This window comes from Somniosus microcephalus, chromosome 16, assembly GCF_052327205.1.
Source record: "Somniosus microcephalus isolate GS21.2 chromosome 16, FLI_Smic_1.0, whole genome shotgun sequence".
Classification (NCBI taxonomy): domain Eukaryota; kingdom Metazoa; phylum Chordata; class Chondrichthyes; order Squaliformes; family Somniosidae; genus Somniosus; species Somniosus microcephalus.
Genome location: NC_141002.1, coordinates 106483422 through 106504234, shown reverse-complemented (window position 1 = coordinate 106504234; position 20813 = coordinate 106483422). Strand labels below are relative to the sequence as shown.

The 20813-nt window shown below is 45.4% G+C and overlaps 2 protein-coding genes across 18 annotated transcripts in view; one reads left to right on the top strand and one right to left on the bottom strand.

The window, feature by feature from the left end:
* Window positions 1–20813, bottom strand: part of ppfibp1b (PPFIA binding protein 1b) — a 208810-nt gene that overhangs the window by 90314 nt on the left and 97683 nt on the right. For 16 of the 17 annotated variants that reach the window (XM_086009670.1, XM_086009676.1, XM_086009674.1 and 13 more), the window contains one exon: window positions 825–911. The exons of the other annotated variant lie outside the window; for it this stretch is intronic. In XM_086009670.1, coding sequence (XP_085865796.1) covers window positions 825–911 — 87 coding nt within the window. The remainder of the gene's footprint in view (window positions 1–824; window positions 912–20813) is intronic. 17 annotated transcript variants of the gene reach the window in all.
* Window positions 13049–19450, top strand: LOC147106471 (uncharacterized). Its single transcript, XM_086009688.1, has 2 exons — window positions 13049–13612; window positions 17019–19450. Exon 2 carries the CDS (start codon window positions 17189–17191, stop codon window positions 18113–18115), a length of 927 nt encoding a protein of 308 aa, XP_085865814.1. The 5' UTR covers window positions 13049–13612; window positions 17019–17188; the 3' UTR covers window positions 18116–19450.

Genomic DNA, 20813 nt, shown 5'->3' with positions numbered 1-20813 from the left:
GTAAGACATGTCTGACATTTATTTTAGACAGATATATAATAAATATACCTTTTTAAGTGAAGTATTTTAATTGAATATTTTAATCAACATGTCTCTGCAAGGCTCGTTCAACACTCAAGTATAAACAGAGGGGATTTGGAATGGTTAAAAATGATCATCAACCCCTCTCCTCTCCCAAAATAAGTTCTCATTCAAACTAAAAAAAAAAAAAGTTAGTGTCCACTATGAAGTCAAAGTACAACAGAATATAACATTATTTTTTAACAAGAGCCGGTCTGGTAACAGAAATCCAAAACGTTGGTCTCTCAATTGAGAGATTCATTTTAAATCAGCTTGGAGGTTTCCCCAGAGGATGACTTTGCGACTTGCCTGGGCAGGAGGGAGTATTCACCAGGAAGCGGCCAGCTTTCTGGACTGTCAAACGTATCATTTAGGTTGACAAAGGAACAATACTTGACTATCTAGGGAGAGGCTGAGAGCAGTGTGGATGTGGGTATTAGGTCATGCTGGGAGGGAAAACATTTAAAAAACTCAAAAGTGAATGGAAATTATTAACTCAAGTTGTGCAGCTACTTGAGTTTTCATACATTAGTGTTGTTTTTAAACTTAAGGTGATGTATTTTGTATTCTAAAGCCCAACAGAAATACACAACTCCTCTGTTTATATTGCACAGTAGCAGAGAGCTTGCAACATTTACTGTATCGCATCAAACCGTGCCACTACCTGTACCTGCTTATAAATTAATCTGTACACCAAGATTCAAATATTGTAGAAGTCACAGCCTGCTAACAAAGAGTTCGGAAATTGTGTCAGTTTTACTTACTTGCAAAACGAGGGATTCTTTATCTCCTTCTAACCGAGCCAGTCTGTCCTGGTACGGATCACCGGTGACAGAAATATGGCCATTTGTCTGCAGAAGGCAAGTTTCCAAAAAAATAAGTTGGCTCTTTCCGTTCAGTCGTATTGCTTACCAGAGATATTTATTATCTACTACAGTGACGGTTTTGCTGGGGAGAAGGGCATCAACAGCTGAAGACAAGAGAATGAATGAGCAAATCAACTGTAGCAGAGATATGACGACTTAAGGAGACGCAATCGTTAAGCAGAGTTTGAAATTGCAGCTGTAAGCCTCTGGGCGTGGGGGGAAGGGGGAAGAGAGACTGTTTCCAGGCATGAACACAGGAGGAAGTGAGGTTTGAATGGGTTGGGGGGGGGGGGGGGGGTAAATGTGGGTGGTGAGGGATAAAAGGAAATGGTTGGAGATGACCTGGTCAGTGATCGTGACCACGGGAGCAGAGGTGCCACGGGAGATGGCGTGGTTGAACTGGTGGCCGTGCATTCCTCTTTTGTGCAAAAAGGATTCATAACCTTGTTTCTGTAGAATTCAGCAAATGCTAACCAAAATGGCAAGCAGGCAGGATTTCCCTGTGGGTAATGTTGTAAAGCCGGAATTTGTTAGGATAGGAAAACCGCTGAACGTGATGCACCTGCAATAATGCTCCTTTCACACCAATCAAAGTGAAAATCACCATGTAACCAAGATAACTAATAGTGCACAATGGTTCTGTAATAATGGAGAAATCCCAAGCTGTTTGCACTTCTTTCCAAGTCGCCACCATGATCACGGCTCCCTTCACGAGAAATCAGATGGGACTTAATACGAATGATACAAGCCCTACATTAAATGAAGTAGAACCCACACAATACCCAGCAGAGTGTGTAGGCTCAGCCAGAAAGAATGTCATAGATATCAGGATGTAATTGAGAGATCACTTGATACAGCCCACAAGCACCTTGCACAGCTGCAACAACACTGTCTGTCAGACACCTTCGCTGGAGAAGAGGCTGGACAGAGTTTCCAAATGGCGATGAATGATTCACTACAAAAGTGACATTTACTACGTATTGTACCTCAAGTTTTTTCTCCCCCCCTGTTAATAGTTGCTTCTTCTTTAGAAATACTTTCCTTTATTAGCCAAGGCATAGAAGAGCAGGGGGGTTATGCTTGAACTGTACAAAACACTAGTTAGGCCTCAGCTAGAATACTGTGTACAGTTCAGGTCACCACATTACAGGAAAGATGTGATTGCTCTAGAGAGGGTGCAGGGGAGATTTACGAGGATGTTGCCAGGACTGGAGAATTTTAGCTATGAGGAAAGATTGGATAGGCTGGGTTTGTATTCTTTGGAACAGAGGAGGCTGAGGGGAGACTTGATTGAGGTGTATAAAATTATGAGAGGCCTCGATAGAGTGGACAGGAAGGACCTATTTCCCTTAGCAGAGATCTCAAATAACCAGGGGGCATAGATTTAAAGTAATTGGTAGAAGGATTAGAGGGGATTTGAAGAGAACCTTTTGCACCCAGAGGGTGGTGGGGGTCTGGAACTCACTGCCTGAAAGGGTGGTAGAGGCAGAAACCCTCATCACATTTAAAAAGTACTTGTAACCTACAGGGCTACGGACCAAGAGCTGGAAAGTGGGATTAGGCTGGGTAGCTCTTTTTTGACTGGCGCAGACACGATGGGCCGAATGGCCTCCTCCTGTGCTGTAAATTTCTATGATTCTATGATGGAATGCAAGTTGCTGTACTCAAGATATTGATATATATATTTAGCAAACGGAAGCAGCTGGATCAGTGCTGTTGGCCAATTATTGCATCTGGAGGGAGACAGACAGACAGATGTGTGTCTCTGTGTATATAAATCCAAGAGAAGAAAGATTGGAAATATAGCTATTAAAATAAAAGGGGAAATCTGGACTGCTCAACAGGATTAGATATTTGCATCAAGAAAGAAAACTGAAATAAATTCATGTTGATGACATGTCTGACAGCACTTATTTAAACTGAAGGAACAATTACTTTATAAGACAAATATAATTTTGCCATAATGTATAGTACTTGCCAAATATTATGTTTCATATTTTTGTCCAATACCCTAAAAAGATGAAATAAAATACAGGAAACTTTGGTTTATCCGGAGGTTGTATGGCCGGAAACTTTGCACTAACGGCAGAAATCAGCAGCCGTTTTGGTTAGTTTTTTTCTTCTTCTCCTAGCATTCTTTTAACAGGCAGGCTCTGGAAAGCGTCTTTGTAGCTTAGCAACAGCTTCAGAGACGCTTCAAGGCACGGGTCGAGTGTTGAGCAACAGTGTTTGTTGTCAAATACGGAGATTTTCATCTCCGTATGCTTCAACGTTGACTTTGCATGTCCGGCACTTTTGATATATCGGCAACACGCCGGTCCCGTCGGTGCCGGATATCAGAACTTTTCCTGTACCAAGCTTTGTTTCCAGTGGGTAACTCAAAAGACATGTAGCAGTTTGTTCTGTAGCTTTTGTTTGGGGCTGACACTAGCACATAGACATCAAGTAAACAAACCACATCTTGGCACACTATGCCCTTTGTTGACGTACACATGCCGTATAGTAACCTCATTCACAAACACAACTTTCACAACTTCAACAAACGCACTGACTGTCACCACAGTTACAGCTGCCATTTTTCTGAAGTAGTTACGGGATGGAAAATTTATAATTAGGGACTATTATACTTATTTATATAAACTTATGATCTGGGAGATTAAAATAAAGTTTATATAATTTTAAAAATTCACATCCCATTACATTTGGTGTGCCAAAATTTACAAAATTCAGCCCAATACAAATAATGAACATATGTCATAAACACATTTTACAATATTGCAAGAGGTTTAAAAGCAAACAGCAATTTGGGCAAGTCTGAAACACGGCCATGGATATGCATTAAATACTGGTATAAACAGAAAGGTTGAAGGGTTGCTGTTTGTTTTAGAGGCAGGATTGGGTTAGTTTAGAAGACGACGGGCCGGATTCTAGTGACATCTAAATAATCGGTACAATTCACTATTTGCAACTTGCCTCAAGCTCTTCTGCATAACTAACAAGGCGAGTTGCTGCTCTAGAGTACCTGTTTATATCAGCCCTCTCCTCTACCCTGTGGGACTCAAAGTTTCCTGTAATTGGACTTTAAGGAGGAAGTTTTTCTCATGAATTTTTCGAAATTAATTTTATGATAGCAGGACTTGGAGTAGTGGTATAAACAAATGAAAAGTCCTCTGGTGCTCTCTGCCCACCTTTCTCGTGTGCTATGAGCACCTATTTACTCAGGTCGAGTGTTGTCCACCTCAGGGGGACTACCCTGCCTTGACTGCTCTCTTACCTATTTAATCAGAATTAATGGATCTCCAGCAACGAGCTTCTCACCCCGCAATACCCCCCCCTTGGTCCCCACCTGTGGATCACCTACATGCTTCCCCATGGCACCATCACCCGAAGACAAGCTAGTGCGTGCATGTTGAAGAGAGCTAACTCTCGCTTTCCGCCACCTCTTTCAACGCCAACGCCGTGTGTTGTTAAACTGCTCATCGAACATCCAGTCATGGATGAGCCACACTTTCCTCCAGTTAAACATCGGGAAAAGCAAAGCTATTGTCTTCAGCCCCATTACATTGATTACAACCCCCACTCCCCAGCCACTGTTTCAGGTTGAACCACAGAGTTTGCAATCTTGCCACCCTATTCAACTCCAAGCTGAACTTATGACCCCATACCCTCTTCATCACAAAGACCGGCTAATTCCACCTCCGGAACATCGCCCACCTCCACCCCTACCTCAGCTCATCTGCTGCTAAATCCCTCATCTGTGCTATTAGTCATAGCTCAGTTGGTGGCACTCTCACCTCTGTCAGAAGGTTGTGGATTCAAGTCCTACTCCAGAGACTGGAGCACAATATCTAGGTTGACACTCCAGTGCAGTACTGAGGGGACACTTTTGGATGAGACGGTAAACAAGGGCTGCCCTCAGGTGGGTGCAAGAGACTCCATGGCACTATTTCAAACAGCAGGAGAGGTCTTCTTGGCCAATATTTATCCCTTAACCAACATCACTTAAAAAAAACAAATTATCTGGTTATTATCTCATTGCTGTTCATGGGACCTTGCTGTGCACAAATTGGTTGCCACTTTTCTTACTTAACAATGACTACACTTCAAACAGCAATTCACTGGCTGTAAAACGCTTTGGGGCTTCCCGAGACTGCGAAAGATGTTGCATAAATGCAAGTTCTTTCTTACCAACTGAATCCTTCACAAACATGTACACAAATACAATGCCCTGTACTTAGTCACTTTAAAATTCAATTCCTGAAAAGCCATTGTTACACCATTTTGGAGTAACCAGGACAGAATGATCTATGCTCTACCGAGAGCGATATATTCAACATCACTTTGAAAAGACAGTGTTGTTATACCATTTGCTGGAAGCCTAGGCAACCTTGTTTGCCCAAACAGGGTTCTGAACTAGACAGCAGCCACACATACAGTGAATCGCTGTGGTCATTAATGCAGCTGTTCACACTAAATGTGACAACTAAAGTAGTGAAAAGTAATCAATACATTTACAAGCTTTATTAATAGAATAGAAGTGTACGTGGCAGCAGTAATCGCTATTATATAGGGAACTGCCCTCACATCTCAGGCCCTGCATAACTGGTTTAACAAAACTGGTCATATCAAAACTGGTCATATCAGAAAGCTGTTAAAAGATTGAAAGTTTTGTCAGCAGCAGTGTACAGCCATAGAATACATTGGATTTATTTTTTCAACTATTTATTCTAGGGTTCCGGTCTGCAGATACAATAACTTGCTGCTCTTTAGCTATTTGTGACACTACACCAGTACTTTGGAAAGCCATCGTACATTTAAAATACTGATAAGACTGTACAAGTCAGTAACTGCAACATGCTCTATTTGGTTTACAACAAAATTCTGATGTTTACTCAATATAAAATCCAATATGAAATACAGCTAATTTTATAGCAAATACACAGCACTGATATCAGCTGAAAACCTAACCCACATGAAATAATAAGGGGTGCCTTTGCCTAATCTTTACAGTTGCACAAAAATTGCAGCATAACTATTTGACATACAGTAATTGTTTGCGAAGATGAACTACACACCTGTGCTCGTGCCCCCGTCTCCTGGCACGTGGGATTCACACTACCAGCAACAGCCAAAGAACGGAGATGGCTGGGAGGACTTAAAAAAAAAAAATCAAGTCTTATGAATCCAACAAGTTTGCTATATGGTTGCCGCTGGCGAGGCGGGAGTCGGGGGCACTAGCACGGTAACTAGCCTGATATAAAAGCAACTAACTTCTGTTTAAATTTAATTATTCCTGCTGAAATAAATCTGGACATGGAATTGGAGCAAATAATCAATATATGAGGAACATATGTCTCCTTTAAAAAAAAAATTCAAATACATTTTAATACGCCACTGCTTTAGTGACAGGGTTGAAACGTGAACGGCCCAAGATGCAGTTACCTCTCATTTAACTGACAGTGCTGATCTCTGCCTCTCACTGGAGCATTACAAAAATATTTCAATTAAACAGAAAAATACACAGCACTCGCTACTAATTTATTTCTTCTGCTGAACTCTACTTAGTTTCAACTCCTACTAATCTTACCCTTTTCAGCCATTTGAAGTGCTTGTAGATATCCAAGTTTCTCTCCATTTTGGTACACATCACTTATCAATGGGGGGGAAAACTGGAGTCCCCTCACCAATGTAGCACTGGTATTAGGTAGTGAACTTTGTTAGCAGGGTGACAAGAGGCTTGCTGCATTCTGAACCCAGCTGTCACTGTCTGTTTGGGGACACACCAGTGTGCTGCCAGCTGTTACAGACTCATTTAAAAAAACCCTGCAATTACCACTGTCACGGAGGAATGTGCCCTAGTTTACTCAAACTATTGCATGGACAGGCCCAGAAACAAAATTATTCTGCTTTAAGGCAGTTTACCTCAGCAGGAGGAAACACAAGGATCTGATCAAGAGTTTGCACTAAGCTTCTTGTCAGCAGCTCTAAGAAAATGCTGTACTTTAACTGGCATTCAGTTAAAGTCATTCCCGACGTGCACAAATCTGGATAGAACTAGTTTATTTTAGAAACAGGTTTTCACCAGTGTCCTTAAGGTACAACTCATACACTCTACAATTACAGAAATCGGAGTGGTGTCCCTTTACACAATGTAATCAGAATGTTCGAATATATGTAATTATATTTTAAAATGCATTATGTCGAGTGACAGCTGTCCCACTTAATTAAACGTAAAATATTTTTTAAAAATACAAAAAGGGTAAACCAGTCAGTAACCTGGTTCCTGAAACTCTCAAGCAGTTAACAACTACCTTGTGCCTAACCACAGCAGTTTACACCAAATAAAATTATATGGAAATGCCAATTTGGCCCACTTTCCTTAAAGAATTAAAAGGGAGGTTAGATCAATACTGCTTTAGAGGATGGTTAGAACGTAGAATTCTCGGCCGTATATCGTTATTAGAATAGAGTCAATAAATTATTTTTAAAAATGGAATAATTAAAGAGTGTGGGAACAAGGAGTGGGTTTAGACGAGGTGGCTCATGTGGACAAAGCACCAGCGCAGACTGAGGGGCCGATTTCTGTATTGTAACTGATCCCACAGGGATTATTTGAGCAGTGGCCCAGGTTAGCAGCTAAACATCACAACGGATGTTTAGCTCTAAACCCCAGATATTTATCAGCAACACAATAGGAGATTTGTTAATTTAAAATATAGAACTGATGGAGAACTACTGTTATTCCTAAACCTGTAAATGCTCACACTGCATTCAACTGGAATTATTAACGGTATAGCATTTTGTGAAAATATGATCAACAAATTCAAAATTCTCTTCCACTTCGCAAAAACACGTGTATTTTGGTTTTACGTGTAAATACATTAAGAATTGCACAACAAGTCAGCTTGACTCAGTTGGCTGCATTCTCAGTAGTTTTGGCTCCTAGTTTATGGATTTGAGGATTGATGCGCTATCAATAACTCAAAAGACTGAGATTAAGCGAGTAACTAACAGGCTTTTATTAACAAGAGAATGAAGGTGTGCCTCGAGTGGTCGACCGGTCCAGAATACAGAGGGACTGTGGAGCAGTCACCTTTATACCTGGACTCGTGGGAGGAGTCAGCCGAGACATGTACAGGCATGTACACAGTGGAATACAAACAGTGGTTTACCACATTCACCCCTTGTTTAAAATTGAGTCCGGCGGGGTGAAGTGTATTAAAAGTTAGTGTATTGGAGTCTCTCCGGAGGTCTTGTCTGCCGCTGTGATCGACGTGGCGATGGCAGGGGTAGTGAAGCTTCCGGCGTCGAGTCCCGCGTAGGCTGGGGCACTGGTGTGTAGTCCTCGTAGGTGTCGAGCGGGTCACGGGGCCCAGGCCTGCCGTCTGCTGGGGCTGGATATCGGATCGTTTGGGGGGGTGGGGGGGGGGGGTGGTAGTGGGTTGCTGCGGCCCCAGAGGGTGCGAGGTCTCCTATGGAGACTGTGTGCTCCCGCCCGTCCGGGTATGCAATGTGGGTTGGCGTGGAGGAGGTCGACCCTCTCGACCAGGGGGTCTGTTTTATGGGTCCTCACGTGTCTTCTCAGTAGGACCGGCCCTGGGGACGTCAACCATGGCGGTAGCGATGTCCCCGATGTGGACTTCCTTGGGAAGACAAACATTTTCTCATGAGGGGTGGCGTTAGTGGCAGTGCAGAGCAGTGACCGAATAGAGTGGAGCGCATCGGGGAGCACATCCTGCCAGCGGGAGGTCGGAAGGCCCCTAGACTTTAAGGCTAGCAGGGCGGCCTTCCAAACTGTCGCATTCTCTCTTTCCACCTGTCCGTTCCCCCGGGGGTTGTAACTGGTGGTCCAGCTTGTGGCAATACCCCTAGCGAGCAGGTACTGACGGAGTTCGTCGCTCATAAACGATGAGCCCCGGTCGCTATGGATATAGCTGGGGAAACCGAACAGGGTGAAGAGGTCGTTCAGACATTTAATGACTGTGGCACTGGTCATGTCCGGGCAGGGGATGGCGAACGGGAAACGGGAGTACTCATCAATAATGTTGAGGAAGTACACATTGCGGTCGGAGGAGGGGAAGAGGCCCTTTAAAATCAACGCTCAGGCGCTCGAAGGGGCGAGTGGCTTTTATCAGGTGAGCCCTGTCTGGTTTATAAAAGTGCGGTTTGCATTCAGCGCAGACTTGGCAGTTCCTGGTCATGGTCCTGACCTCCTCAATGGAGTAAGGCAGGTTGCGGGCCTTGATGAGGTGGAAGAACCTGGTGACCCCCGGGTGGCAGAGGTCATTGTGGAGGGCCCGCAGTCTATCGATCTGCGCGCTGGCACAGGTGCCACGCGATAGAGCATCCGGGGGTTCATTTAGCTTCCCGGGCCGGTACAAGATCTCGTAATTGTAGGTGGAAAGTTCGATTCTCCACCTCAAGATCTTGTCGTTTTTGATTTTGCCCCTCTGCTTGTTGTTAAACATAAAAGCAACTGAACGCTGGTCAGTGAGCAGGGTAAATCGTTTTCCGGCCAGGTAGTGCCTCCAATGACACACAGCCTCCACAATAGCCTGGGCCTCCTTCTCAACAGCGGAGTGTCTGGTCTCCGGGCCCTGGAGGGTTCGTGAAAAGAAGGCCACGGGTCTCCCCGCCTGATTGAGGGTAGCGGCCAGGGCAAAGTCGGATGCGTCGCTTTCCACTTGGAAGGGGATGGATTCGTCCACTGCGTGCATGGTGGCTTTGGCAATGTCTTCCTTGATACGGTGGAAGGCTAAGCGGGCCTCTGCCGTCACGGGAAAAGAGGTGGACTTGATCAGCGGACGGGCCTTGTCCGCATAGTAGGGGACCCACTGGGCGTAATAAGAGAAAAACCCATGGCACCTCTTCAGGGCCTTGAGGCAGTGGGAGTTCCATAAGGGGACGCATCCGGTCGGGGTCGGGACCGATGACTCCGTCTTCCACAACACAGCCAAGGCAGGTTGTGCGGAATATGCACTTCTCCTTGTTATACGTCAGGTTGAGGAGTTTGGCGGTGCAGAAGAATTTTTTGAGGTTTGCATCATGGTCCTGCAAGTCATGGCCGCAGATGGTCACATTGTCCAGATATGGGAAAGTGGCCTGCAACGCATTTTGATCGACCATCCGGTCCATCTCCCTTTGGAAGACGGAGACCCCGTTGGTGATGCCAAAGGGAACCCTAAGGAAGTGATAGAGGCGGCCGTTTGCCTCAAAGGCAGTATACTGGCGGTCCTCAGGGCGGATAGGGAGCTGGTGGTACGCTGATTTCAGGTCAATGGTCGAGAAGACGCGGTACTGCGCGATCTGGTTGACCATATCAGCTATGCGGGGGAGTGGGTAAGCGTCCAGCAGGGTGTAGCGGTTTATTGTCTGGCTGTAGTCGATGACCAGGCGCTGCTTCTCGCCGGTCGTAACGACCACAACCTGGGCTCGCCAGGGGCTGGGTGCTGCCCTCAATAATCCCTTCCTTCAGGAGCCGCTCCACTTCGGTTTTAATGAAAACCCTGGCCCCGGCACTGTATCGCCTGCTCTTTGTGGCGATGGGCTTACAGTCGGGGGTGAGGTTAGCAAACAGTGGGGGGGGGGGGGGGGGGGGAGGGGGGTGACTCTGAGTGTGGAGAGGTTGCACCTGGTGCGCGGCTGGCAATTTGGAAGCTGCTGGCTGCGGACTGTGAGTGGGGGGAGGGGTCCACCGTACGCCATCGTAACACTTTTAAGGTGGCACTGAAAATCTAACCCCAGTAGAACGGCAGCGCAGAGGTGGGGCAGGACCAGAAGTTTAAAATTATCGTACACAATCCCATCTACTACGAGTGTCACCACGCAGTAGCCGCCAATGTCCGCCGACTGGGACTCGGAGGCCATAGAAATCCGCTGGTGCGCAGGCAGGACTGGGAGAGAGCAACGCCGCACCGTGTCGGGGTGGATGAAGCTCTCCGTGCTCCCAGAGTCAAAAAGGCAGATTGTTTCGTGACCATTTACCTTAATGTCCATTGTGGACCGGGCCAGCTGGTGCGGTCCGGAGGCCAGCGTAGGGGTCGGTGTGTCGCTGCGGGTATCGGATGAGGCGGTGTTGGGGGCCTGCTGCGTCCCGGCTGTCGTCCAAGATGGCGGCGTCCATGATCCCCATGTGGCTGGAGGCGTCCAAAATGGCTGCTGTTCCGGTGGTTCGCACATGGCTGGGGAGGCCCAAGATGGCGGCCCGCACGCGGCGCTGCTGGGGTTCGGGGTGGCTTTGGCCCTGCAGACGCTGGCGTAGTGTCCCTTCTTCCCGCAGCCCGAGCAGATCGCATTTTTCGCCGGGCAGCGCGCTCTGGGGTGTTTGGCCTGGCCACAGAAGTAGCATTTCTGGCCTTGGGGCACTGCTGTCTGGCCTTGGGACGCTGCTGCGGTAGTTGGGCCGTTGCTGGGATGTGGCTGGGGTGGCACGGCGCTATGAGACGGTCCTACCGTGTCCCAGGCTGTCGTTCCCTGCGGCGTCCACGGTGCAGAGGAGTAGGCATCCATGCCCCGGTAGGCTGCGTCCAATGATAGTGCGAGTTCAGAGGCCTTGTTGAGGTCGAGGTCACTCTGCTCCAACAGTCGCTGTCGGGTGTAATTGGACTTGTGGCCCGCTACAAAAGCTTCCCGGATAAGTTCCTCTGTGTACACGGCGGCCTTTACACCCTTACAACCACAGGCCCGGCCAAGCACAGACAGTGCCTGAAGGTATTCCTCGGTCGATTCCCCAGGTTGTTGTTTACGACTCCCCAGAAGGTGCCTGGCATATACTTCGTTCACTGGGCGCGTGTACTGGTCCTTGAGGAGCTTGATAGCATCCGCGTACGAGGTCACGTCCTGGATGACCGAGTACACTCGGTGGTTCACTTTGGAGGTCAGGACATCCAGTTTGTCCTCGTCCGATTTGACCGTTGCAGCGGAGGCGATCAGGAATTTTTCAAAGCACCTCAGCCAGTGAGTAAACTTGGTGGATGCGTCCGCCTCCCGATGGTCTAAGTCTAGGCATGCTGGTGTGAGGATCTTCTCCATTATAAAAATCTTGTTAATAAAATTGATGCGCTATCAATGACTCAAAAGACTGAGATTAAGCGAGTAACTAACAGGCTTTTATTAACAAGAGAATGAAGGTGTGCCTCGAGTGGTCAACCGGTCCAGAATACAGAGGGACTGTGGAGCAGTCACCTTTATACCTGGACTCGTGGGAGGAGTCAGCCGAGACATGCACAGACATGTACACAGTGGAATACAAACAGTGGTTTACCACAAGGATAACCTAGGAACAACCTAGGCTGATCGGTGTAGCATTGAAGGGTGCTGCATTGTCAGAGGTGCTGTCTTTTGGATGAGATTGCGTCTGCTTCATCCGGTGGACATAAAAGACCCCATGGCACAATTCCATGAGGAGCGGGGAGTTCTCCCAGTGCCCTGGCCCATCCTTCTCTCTCCATCATCACCACCAAAAACAGATTCACTGATCATTGCTATTTGTGGGATCTTGTTGTGCACAAATTGACTAATGTATTTATCTACACAACAAGTGACTACATTTCAACGGTATTTCATTGGTTGAAGCTCTCTGGGGTGTCCTGCGGACATGAAAAGCGCTGCATAATTTACATCTTATTACTGTTTGTGGGATCTTGCTGCGTGAACATCTCTGGCGTGTTTGCCTCGATGGATTTAATTTCAATTGCAAGGATTTTCCGTGCAGCCATATAATTGGCCCTTTTGGGGCTGCAGAAGCCATCAGAGCTGCTAAAATGATAAGTCAAAGAGGGTCAAGTCAAGTGACACCATCTATCCCCCTTCCAGTTAAAACTCATCTGCTCAGCGTTATTGACGCTAGTCCATTTGGCCCTAAAGAAAACAGACCATAGACCACCTGTGGCTGTCACTTCCTCACTCTCCAAACCTAAACATTTGCTACAACTCAAACGACTCAGTAGTGTGACAAAGGAGATGATGGTTTGATAAGTTAGATTAATCATATACTGCCTTACAAATGCCTTGCAAGGCATGATGGACTAGTTGACATGGATTAAAAGTTTAAATGTAAAAAAAACCTGAGGCAGGACTATTGGAATGCAGTAGAAGTAGATAAGAAGGAACAGAAGGTTCTACTCCCTAACCACACTCAAGGTGACATAAGATAACTGGTGTAGCAGTCTCATGGTCACTATCTGTTGAAAGTTCGCCCACTTATGTCTAAAAACAATGTGAAACTTAAGCAAAACTCTGTATAAATTTTTTTTTAAAAAAACAAGTAACTCACGGAACGCGTGATCGCCTAGTTTCCTGTTTTCCCATGACTTGCAGTGTATGAAAATGTATAAATGTTGTAGCTCCATGGGTCTCGGGGCTCACTCTTGGGAAGGCATACTTGTGTGCAGACACAAAGGGTTTCTCAGAGTGAGTCCAGGTACCGGATTACTTTAATAAAACTTTACTTATTTTACAGTTTCTGACTTTGTGTATTACTGAGAAAGTGATAGACTGACCGGCGTGTTTAGTCTCCTAAAGCAGCGAACCCTGATCCCCCAAGGTAGGGGTAGATCCTCCTCATTGACGGCGGGGAGTTAACAATTCTGGCGACGAGGATGGGATTCCAAAGCAATTCGGTCTAAATCACAGCGGTCTAGGCTGACGAGTCGCTTTCAGGCGACTGAGCAACTAAGTGGCCACAGGTAAGATTTTTACCTTTTTGCTCTGTCTGTTACGAAGTGACTTGGTGCAGTCGCTTGTGATCCTGGCCTTGTGCCGATGGAATCCTTTAGGTAGGAATTCGGGAGATAACACTTTCTCAAAGTCAGACTAAATGTTAGGTTAAAGTCCTTTGGGTTCGAGTCCCATAAATAAAGAAGGTTCGAGTCCTTCGAGGAAAGGGTTAGGCACATTAAACCGGTTCGAGTCCGGAGAACTAAATCAAGTACGTACTAAGGGCGGGAATATGGGGGCAGGAAATAGTAAATTGACGGAGATCGGGGGTCCGAAAACTCAGTTGGATATAATAATTGAACAAAATAAGAACGAAGGAAAGATGGTGACTAAATATTGTAAGAAATGGGCTAAAGGGAAGACAGGCTGGCCACAAACAGGTACCTTTAATCCGGAAATAAAACAGAGACAACAAGTCGAGCTCAGGAGCAAAGCGCCGAAATTGAATCAAAAAGAATGGGACGTATTGGCAGAATTGGTCCAAAGAATCCAATGATCGGCTCCAAAAGTCCCGATTTGCCTCACGGCAAAGTAACGCCCAAGCGAAGGGAATATTATTGCAAGATGAGTCTGGTGCAAAAATCCCCAGACAGGCTTAAAGCAGAATGTAAAGCCGACAACTTAAAACTGAAACAAGATCGTGAAAAACAAAAATTAGAAAAAGGTATAGAAGATCGAAAGGAAGGAATGTACCTGATGGCTGAGAAATCGGCTAAAGACGCGAAGGCAGCTGCGGATAAAGTAGAGCAGGATATGTTAACTATGAAACAAGCTTTTGAACAACTGCCATACAATGAAGCATCAGAGGATGATGAAATTATCACCCAAACGTTGGTAAAATTGGGGGGATTATTGGCTTCAGCTCAGTCTCGGCAACAACAGCAACCCCAACCATCTTCACCAGCACAGTCACTGTCGGTGCAGTCACCTCGGCAACCACTTCCCCCACCATACAGTCACCCTCCACTACCCAACAAATCAAATAATCCGTTTCTCGGGTTATCTAATTTACCGACCCCACCAGTGTCAGCAGGACAAACGATCCCATTAGGGGGCCATTTTCCATTACCACAAGCTCAATCCTCCCCCTATTTAAACTCTCAAAATTTAGGGTCTGACCCTCATGTGACCCCACAGAGGCATGCTCCCCTAGATGTTAGTTCCCCTTTGATCCCACAATTTTCACCCTATGTAACTCCTACTGCATTGGCTCCAGGAGTCAATCTTTCCCCTGGATCTCCACAATACGATCCCTCGCGTTATACGGACCCTAATGATTCCACCAATCCCGCTCCTCCCTTGACACCTTTAGGAGCTCAAATGGCCCCTACTGGTGGAACCCCAACTGGTACTCCTAACCACGGGTCCCCAGCGACACCACGAGGACGGTCCCGAGGACACGGAGACCCTACAATGGTCCCCATTAGGGAATACCCCAATGGATTAGTGGGCACGGTAGAAATGTATAAACCATGGTCACCAGGAGAATTGTGTGCTCTCAGAAAGGACTGCCCAAATTTAGAAACCGAGGGAGCAGAAAGAACATGGGATTGGTTACAACAAACGGTTGTAGCTTATCAGGGAAATGCAAAAGATATGTGGGACTTGATCGCACATTGCCTAACTAGACCACAATTTAATGCTGTTAAGACGGAATTAGGAGACACCTCATGGACAGACTTTGAAATAAGTCATCCAACAAGCGCGGTTACAGACCAACAGAGAATTGATTATTTGGGAGACGCATTTAGGGATGGATTGAAGACGAAGATGAACTATTCTAAAATAATAAATACTAAACAGAAGAGGAACGGGTCGAGGACTTTGTTCAGCGATTCTCTCAGGTCTACAGCAAGTACTCAGGAGATGCCGATTTTGATGAAGATGAAAACTCTCCTCAGTATAATGCCTTGATTCTATCTTGCCTTAAACCTGAAATTGCCTCTGCCTATAAATTAACCACTGAAAATTGGGAGGAGAGAACTACAAATGCAACTCATAAACGGCTTGTACAGGTTGAAGAAAGTTTGGGAAAAGAGAAAAAAAGATGAGAAAGACAGTAAGGGAGAGAATAAAGAGACAATGTTTGCCCAGGTCCCCAAGCAACAGGGCCCCCAGACGAATGCGGCATGGGTTCCCCCAGCCAACTCTGGATGTTTTACTTGTGGTAGTCCTCATCATTGGCAAAGGAATTGCCCGTCCCGACCACAAAATGAATGGTTATTTCAAGGGGCAAGACCACGTTTTAATCCAGGCCAGAGAGGCAGGGGCAGGGGAGGTTTCAGAGGACGTGGCGGACATAGGGGCAGAGGAGGTTACACTCAGGATGATCAGGCCTGGCAATCTCGACAGGGATGCTGGAACGGCAGTCAGTCCACACAGGAACCATTGCCACCCCCACCACCACCGGCGACCCCACATTATGAGGGAAGTATCCTTCTTATGCGCCATCGTTGGAAGATATACAAAAGCACCAGGAGGACGCTCCTGAAAATGAAAAACAAAAGTGGATAAAAGAAAAGTGTAAAAAGGATCCTTTGACACAACTATATGCAGACCCAAAGGGAAGAATAGTTGCTCCAAATTCTATACTCCCCTGGATAGTGCATACGTGTCACACACTATTCCACGGAGGAAAATACCCTATGGTAAAACAATTGGAAAATTCTTGGTACAACCCAAATTGGGGAAAGGTGGCACAGCGGACAATTGATCACTGTCTGATATGCCAGCAACACAACCCGAGAAAAGCCATACCAACCATAATAGCAACAACTCCTATCCCAGACGGTCCTTTTCAAATATTAGTTAGATTTTGTACAATTAGAATCAGCTTACGGATATAAATATGTACTAGTTATTATTGATGTATTTAGTAAATGGATAGAAGCCTTTCCAACAAGGAACAATACCGCAAAGACTGTGTGCAAAATAATACTAAAGGATATCGTGCCAAGGATCGGAGTGCCAATACAATTGAGTTCTGACAACGGACCACACTTTGTTGCAGAAATTAATGCTGAACTTTGCAATGTTCTCAATATTAGACAACATTTACATTGCCCGCTCTATCCACAATCAGCAGGACTGGTGGAAAGGGCTAATGGAGCCCTAAAACAAAAACTGGCCAAACTCTGTGTAGAAACCAAATTAAAATGGCCAGAAGTATTACCAATCGCATTATATGCTATGAGGACCAATCCTGCCCGAAAGACAGGATTATCACCAGCAGAAATTATCTTCGGAAGACCTTTAAGAACCCTGTTCTCGGCTCCCATGCAAGACGACAGGCAAATAGATATTCATGTAATGGGCAATCAGATGATGTCTTATTGTATGTCACTAACCTCTACTTTAAAGTTGTCTCATCAACAGGTAACAGCCGTAACTAAACCAATACCAGAGGATGCCTGTCATCGACTCAAACCGGGTGATTATGTCCTCGTAAAGAACTTCTACCGAAAAGGATTAGAACCCAGGTGGAAGGGACCCTATCAAGTACTGTTAACCACACATACCGCAGTGAAGGTCGAAGGAAAGACAAAATGGATTCACGCTTCACACTGCAAGTTGTCATCACCGCTCTTGTCATAATGGACATAACCTTAACAACGACAGAGGGACAATGCATCAATCGCTGCTCCAAACAGCACGGGTGCACTGAATTTTCTTGCGGATGGGGATGTCGTGACAATTCCAATATTAACCGAGGGAACTGCACGAATGACTCTGCCGACAATGATGAAATTAAGGCATTCGCAATGTATTGTAAACAAGGACAGACTACATTGTGCACCTGTACCCAGAGACTTCCCACGGGGCGCACATGGTGTACCATAATTGACGAACAGTCAACCATCAGCACAACAGCTAGCCCGATAGATAACACTCAGAAAAGGGGATACAACCAAGCAAAGTACGAGTGCCGAGAAGGGTATAGAGCTAACGTACCAGGAATGGATAAAAACTGTGCTGATGTGAACGAATGTAAAAACATCACTAGATGCCCACTGGACCCCTTTCAGGTGATGTTATCACATCAATTAAATTCTACAGGTCGGATGTGTGTAAATGTACCAGGAACACACTGGTGTCTATGCAATTTTACCAAACACTCTTTAAATAGAACTGGAAACTACAAAGGCCAGTATGATAGCCGATGTAACATCACTGTACATAAACCAAGATGGAAAAATTCTTATAATTTCCCAGGATGGCAGAATATGTATGATCCCGGAAGAAATTGGTCCCATAAGGACGTATACGTTTATGATCAGACCCACTTAAACGAGTGCTGTCATGGTCAGAATCGAGTAGTTATCGGCACTAATAGATATAAACGGTGCCCTCATAAAAAGAGGAAGGAAACTCCTGGCATCTCAAGGGGAAAATCTATACCAGAAGTGCCTCAAGAGGATACAATCTCTCTACAAAAAGGCACAAAATACCGAAAACCACCCATGTTAGAATAAATCAAAATTATGCACTCCGAGGCCAATAGGAATGGCGGGAGGTTTTCCATTGATGGCAGTCACGTCTGATGACTGATATGCGACTTAATGCATAAACAAGCCAAACTTACATATGCTTCCGATAAAAAGTGCAACTTGACAAGGCACGGAATACGACCCTGGTCCAAAGAACATTGCACCGGAACCGATAACTGCAAGAAATGTACCAAAGTAGAAGGTATACCAATAACAATCGTACCGCATTTCGAATGGTGCATAGAATCAAAAATTGGTGAAGTGGAGGTTGGGGCGCTTTTCCCCACATTTTGTGACACCATCATCTCCATAAATGGAAAGAGAGAGGGACAACACAATGAAACTATGTGGCCTACCAAACCCCATGATACATCAAAAGGAACTACTAAATGTCTACAAACTTCAGAATGGAACCTAGAGAACCTAGCCAGACGATCATACCAGTGTTCTCTAACAGCACTTGAAGGGACTATGTGGGTGTGCAATCATACTGGATACCCATATTTACCAAATAATTTTAAAAGGAAGATGTGCTATAGCATTTACCGTTCCAGCCTTCAGACTTGAAGATGAGATTCCGAGTGAAGACCCAACCCCTGGACATTGATAACGGGTTACCTTTGCTTGATTGTATGCTTATATTATATATTGCATTTAACTCCCAACTGAAATATGGCGACTGACTCGGATAACCATATATGCTGTATATGTTCGGAGGAAACTATAAATGATAAAAAAATATAATCTTTGAATATGTAATGTATGTATGGAATAGTTGACACCCTGTCCAGTATGTAGAGAAAAAGGTCGAGGTTATCATGTAATGATAAAAGGAGGGAATGATGTTAGATTAATCATATACTGCCTTACAAATGCCTTGCAAGGCATGATGGACTAGTTGACATGGGTTAAAAGTTTAAATGTAAAAAAAAAACTGATGCAGGACTATTGGAATGCAGTAGAAGTAGATAAGAAGGAACAGAAGGCCTAACCACACTCAAGGTGACATAAGATAACTGGTGTAGCAGTCTCATGGTCACTATCTGTTGAAAGTTCGCCCACTTATGTCTAAAAACAATGTGAAACTTAAGCAAAACTCTGTATAAATTTTTTTTAAAAAAAACAAGTAACTCACGGAACGCGTGATCGCCTAGTTTCCTGTTTTCCCATGACTTGCAGTGTATGAAAATGTATAAATGTTGTAGCTCCATGGGTCTCGGGGCTCACTCTTGGGAAGGCATACTTGTGTGCAGACACAAAGGGTTTCTCAGAGTGAGTCCAGGTACTGGATTACCTTAATAAAACTTTACTTATTTTACAGTTTCTGACTTTGTGTATTACTGAGAAAGTGATAGACTGACCGGCGTGTTTAGTCTCCTAAAGCAGCGAACCCTGATCCCCCAAGGTAGGGGTAGATCCTCCTCATTGACGGCGGGGAGTTAACAGGTTAACTGCGGCACCAAAGAGCGAGATCATAAACTTGGCACCTGGCATCATTCCAAATAATGCCAGCAATGGGCAGGCATACATTGCATTTGATGAGAGATTGTGTAGAATGGGCCGATACTCTCTGGAGTTTAGAAGAATGAGAGGTGATCTCATTGAAACATACAAGATTCTGAGGGAGATTGACAGGGTAGATGCTGAGAGGCTGTTTCCCCTGGCTGGAGAGTCTAGAACTAGGGAGGCATAGTCTCAGGATAAGGGGTCGGCCATTTAAGACTGAGATGAGGAGGAATTTCTTCACTCAGGGTTGTGAATCTTTGGAATTCTCTGCCCCAGAGGGCTGTGAATGCTGAGTCGTTGAGTATATTCAAGGCTGAGATCGATAGATTTTTGGACTCCTGGGGAATCAAGGGCTTTGGAGATCAGGCAGGAAAGTGGAGTTGAGGTTGATGATCAGCCATGATCTTACTGAATGGCTCGAGGGGCCGAATGGCCTACTCCTGCTCCTATTTCTTGTTATGTTGTATAGCACCTTCAACTGCATCACCCATCCTTTCTGCAATACACAGTCACTAATTGTATACAAATTAATAAAGCAGCCAACTATTAAAAGGCATCTACTAACTTGTATATAGCAGGCCCAGGCGAGTACCAGTCAGTGTTATGTTTAATTTGAACAACACTCTAGTCAGACCACACTGTGTACTGTGTCGAGCTCTTATCACCAAGACAGGGAGGCATTCAAGCCCTGGAGGAGGTTCAGAAAAAAACTAAAGTATGTAGAAGTTGAGCAATAAGGAGAGATTGGAGAAAGGCCAAGTGAGGTGTGATTTTATGGAAAGTATATAACAGTGAACCGTATGGAAAAGGTAGATTCAGAAAATTACCTCAAACTAAACACCTAGACATAGAAGATAGGAGCAGGAGTAGGCCATTCGGCCCCTCGAGCCCGCTCCGCCATTTAATGAGATCATGGCTGATCATCCAAATTCTGTACCCTGTCCCTGCCTTCTCCCCATACCCCTTGATCCCTTTAGCCTCAAGAAATATATCCTCTTGAATCTATTTAATGAATTGGCCTCAACTGCCTTCTGTGGTAGAGAATTCCACAGGTTCACCACTCTCTGGGTGAAGAAATTCCTCCTCATCTCTGTCCTAAATGGCTTACCCCTTATCCCTAGACTGTGACCCCTGGTTCTGGACCCCCCCCCCCCCCCGCCATCAAGATCGCTCCTCC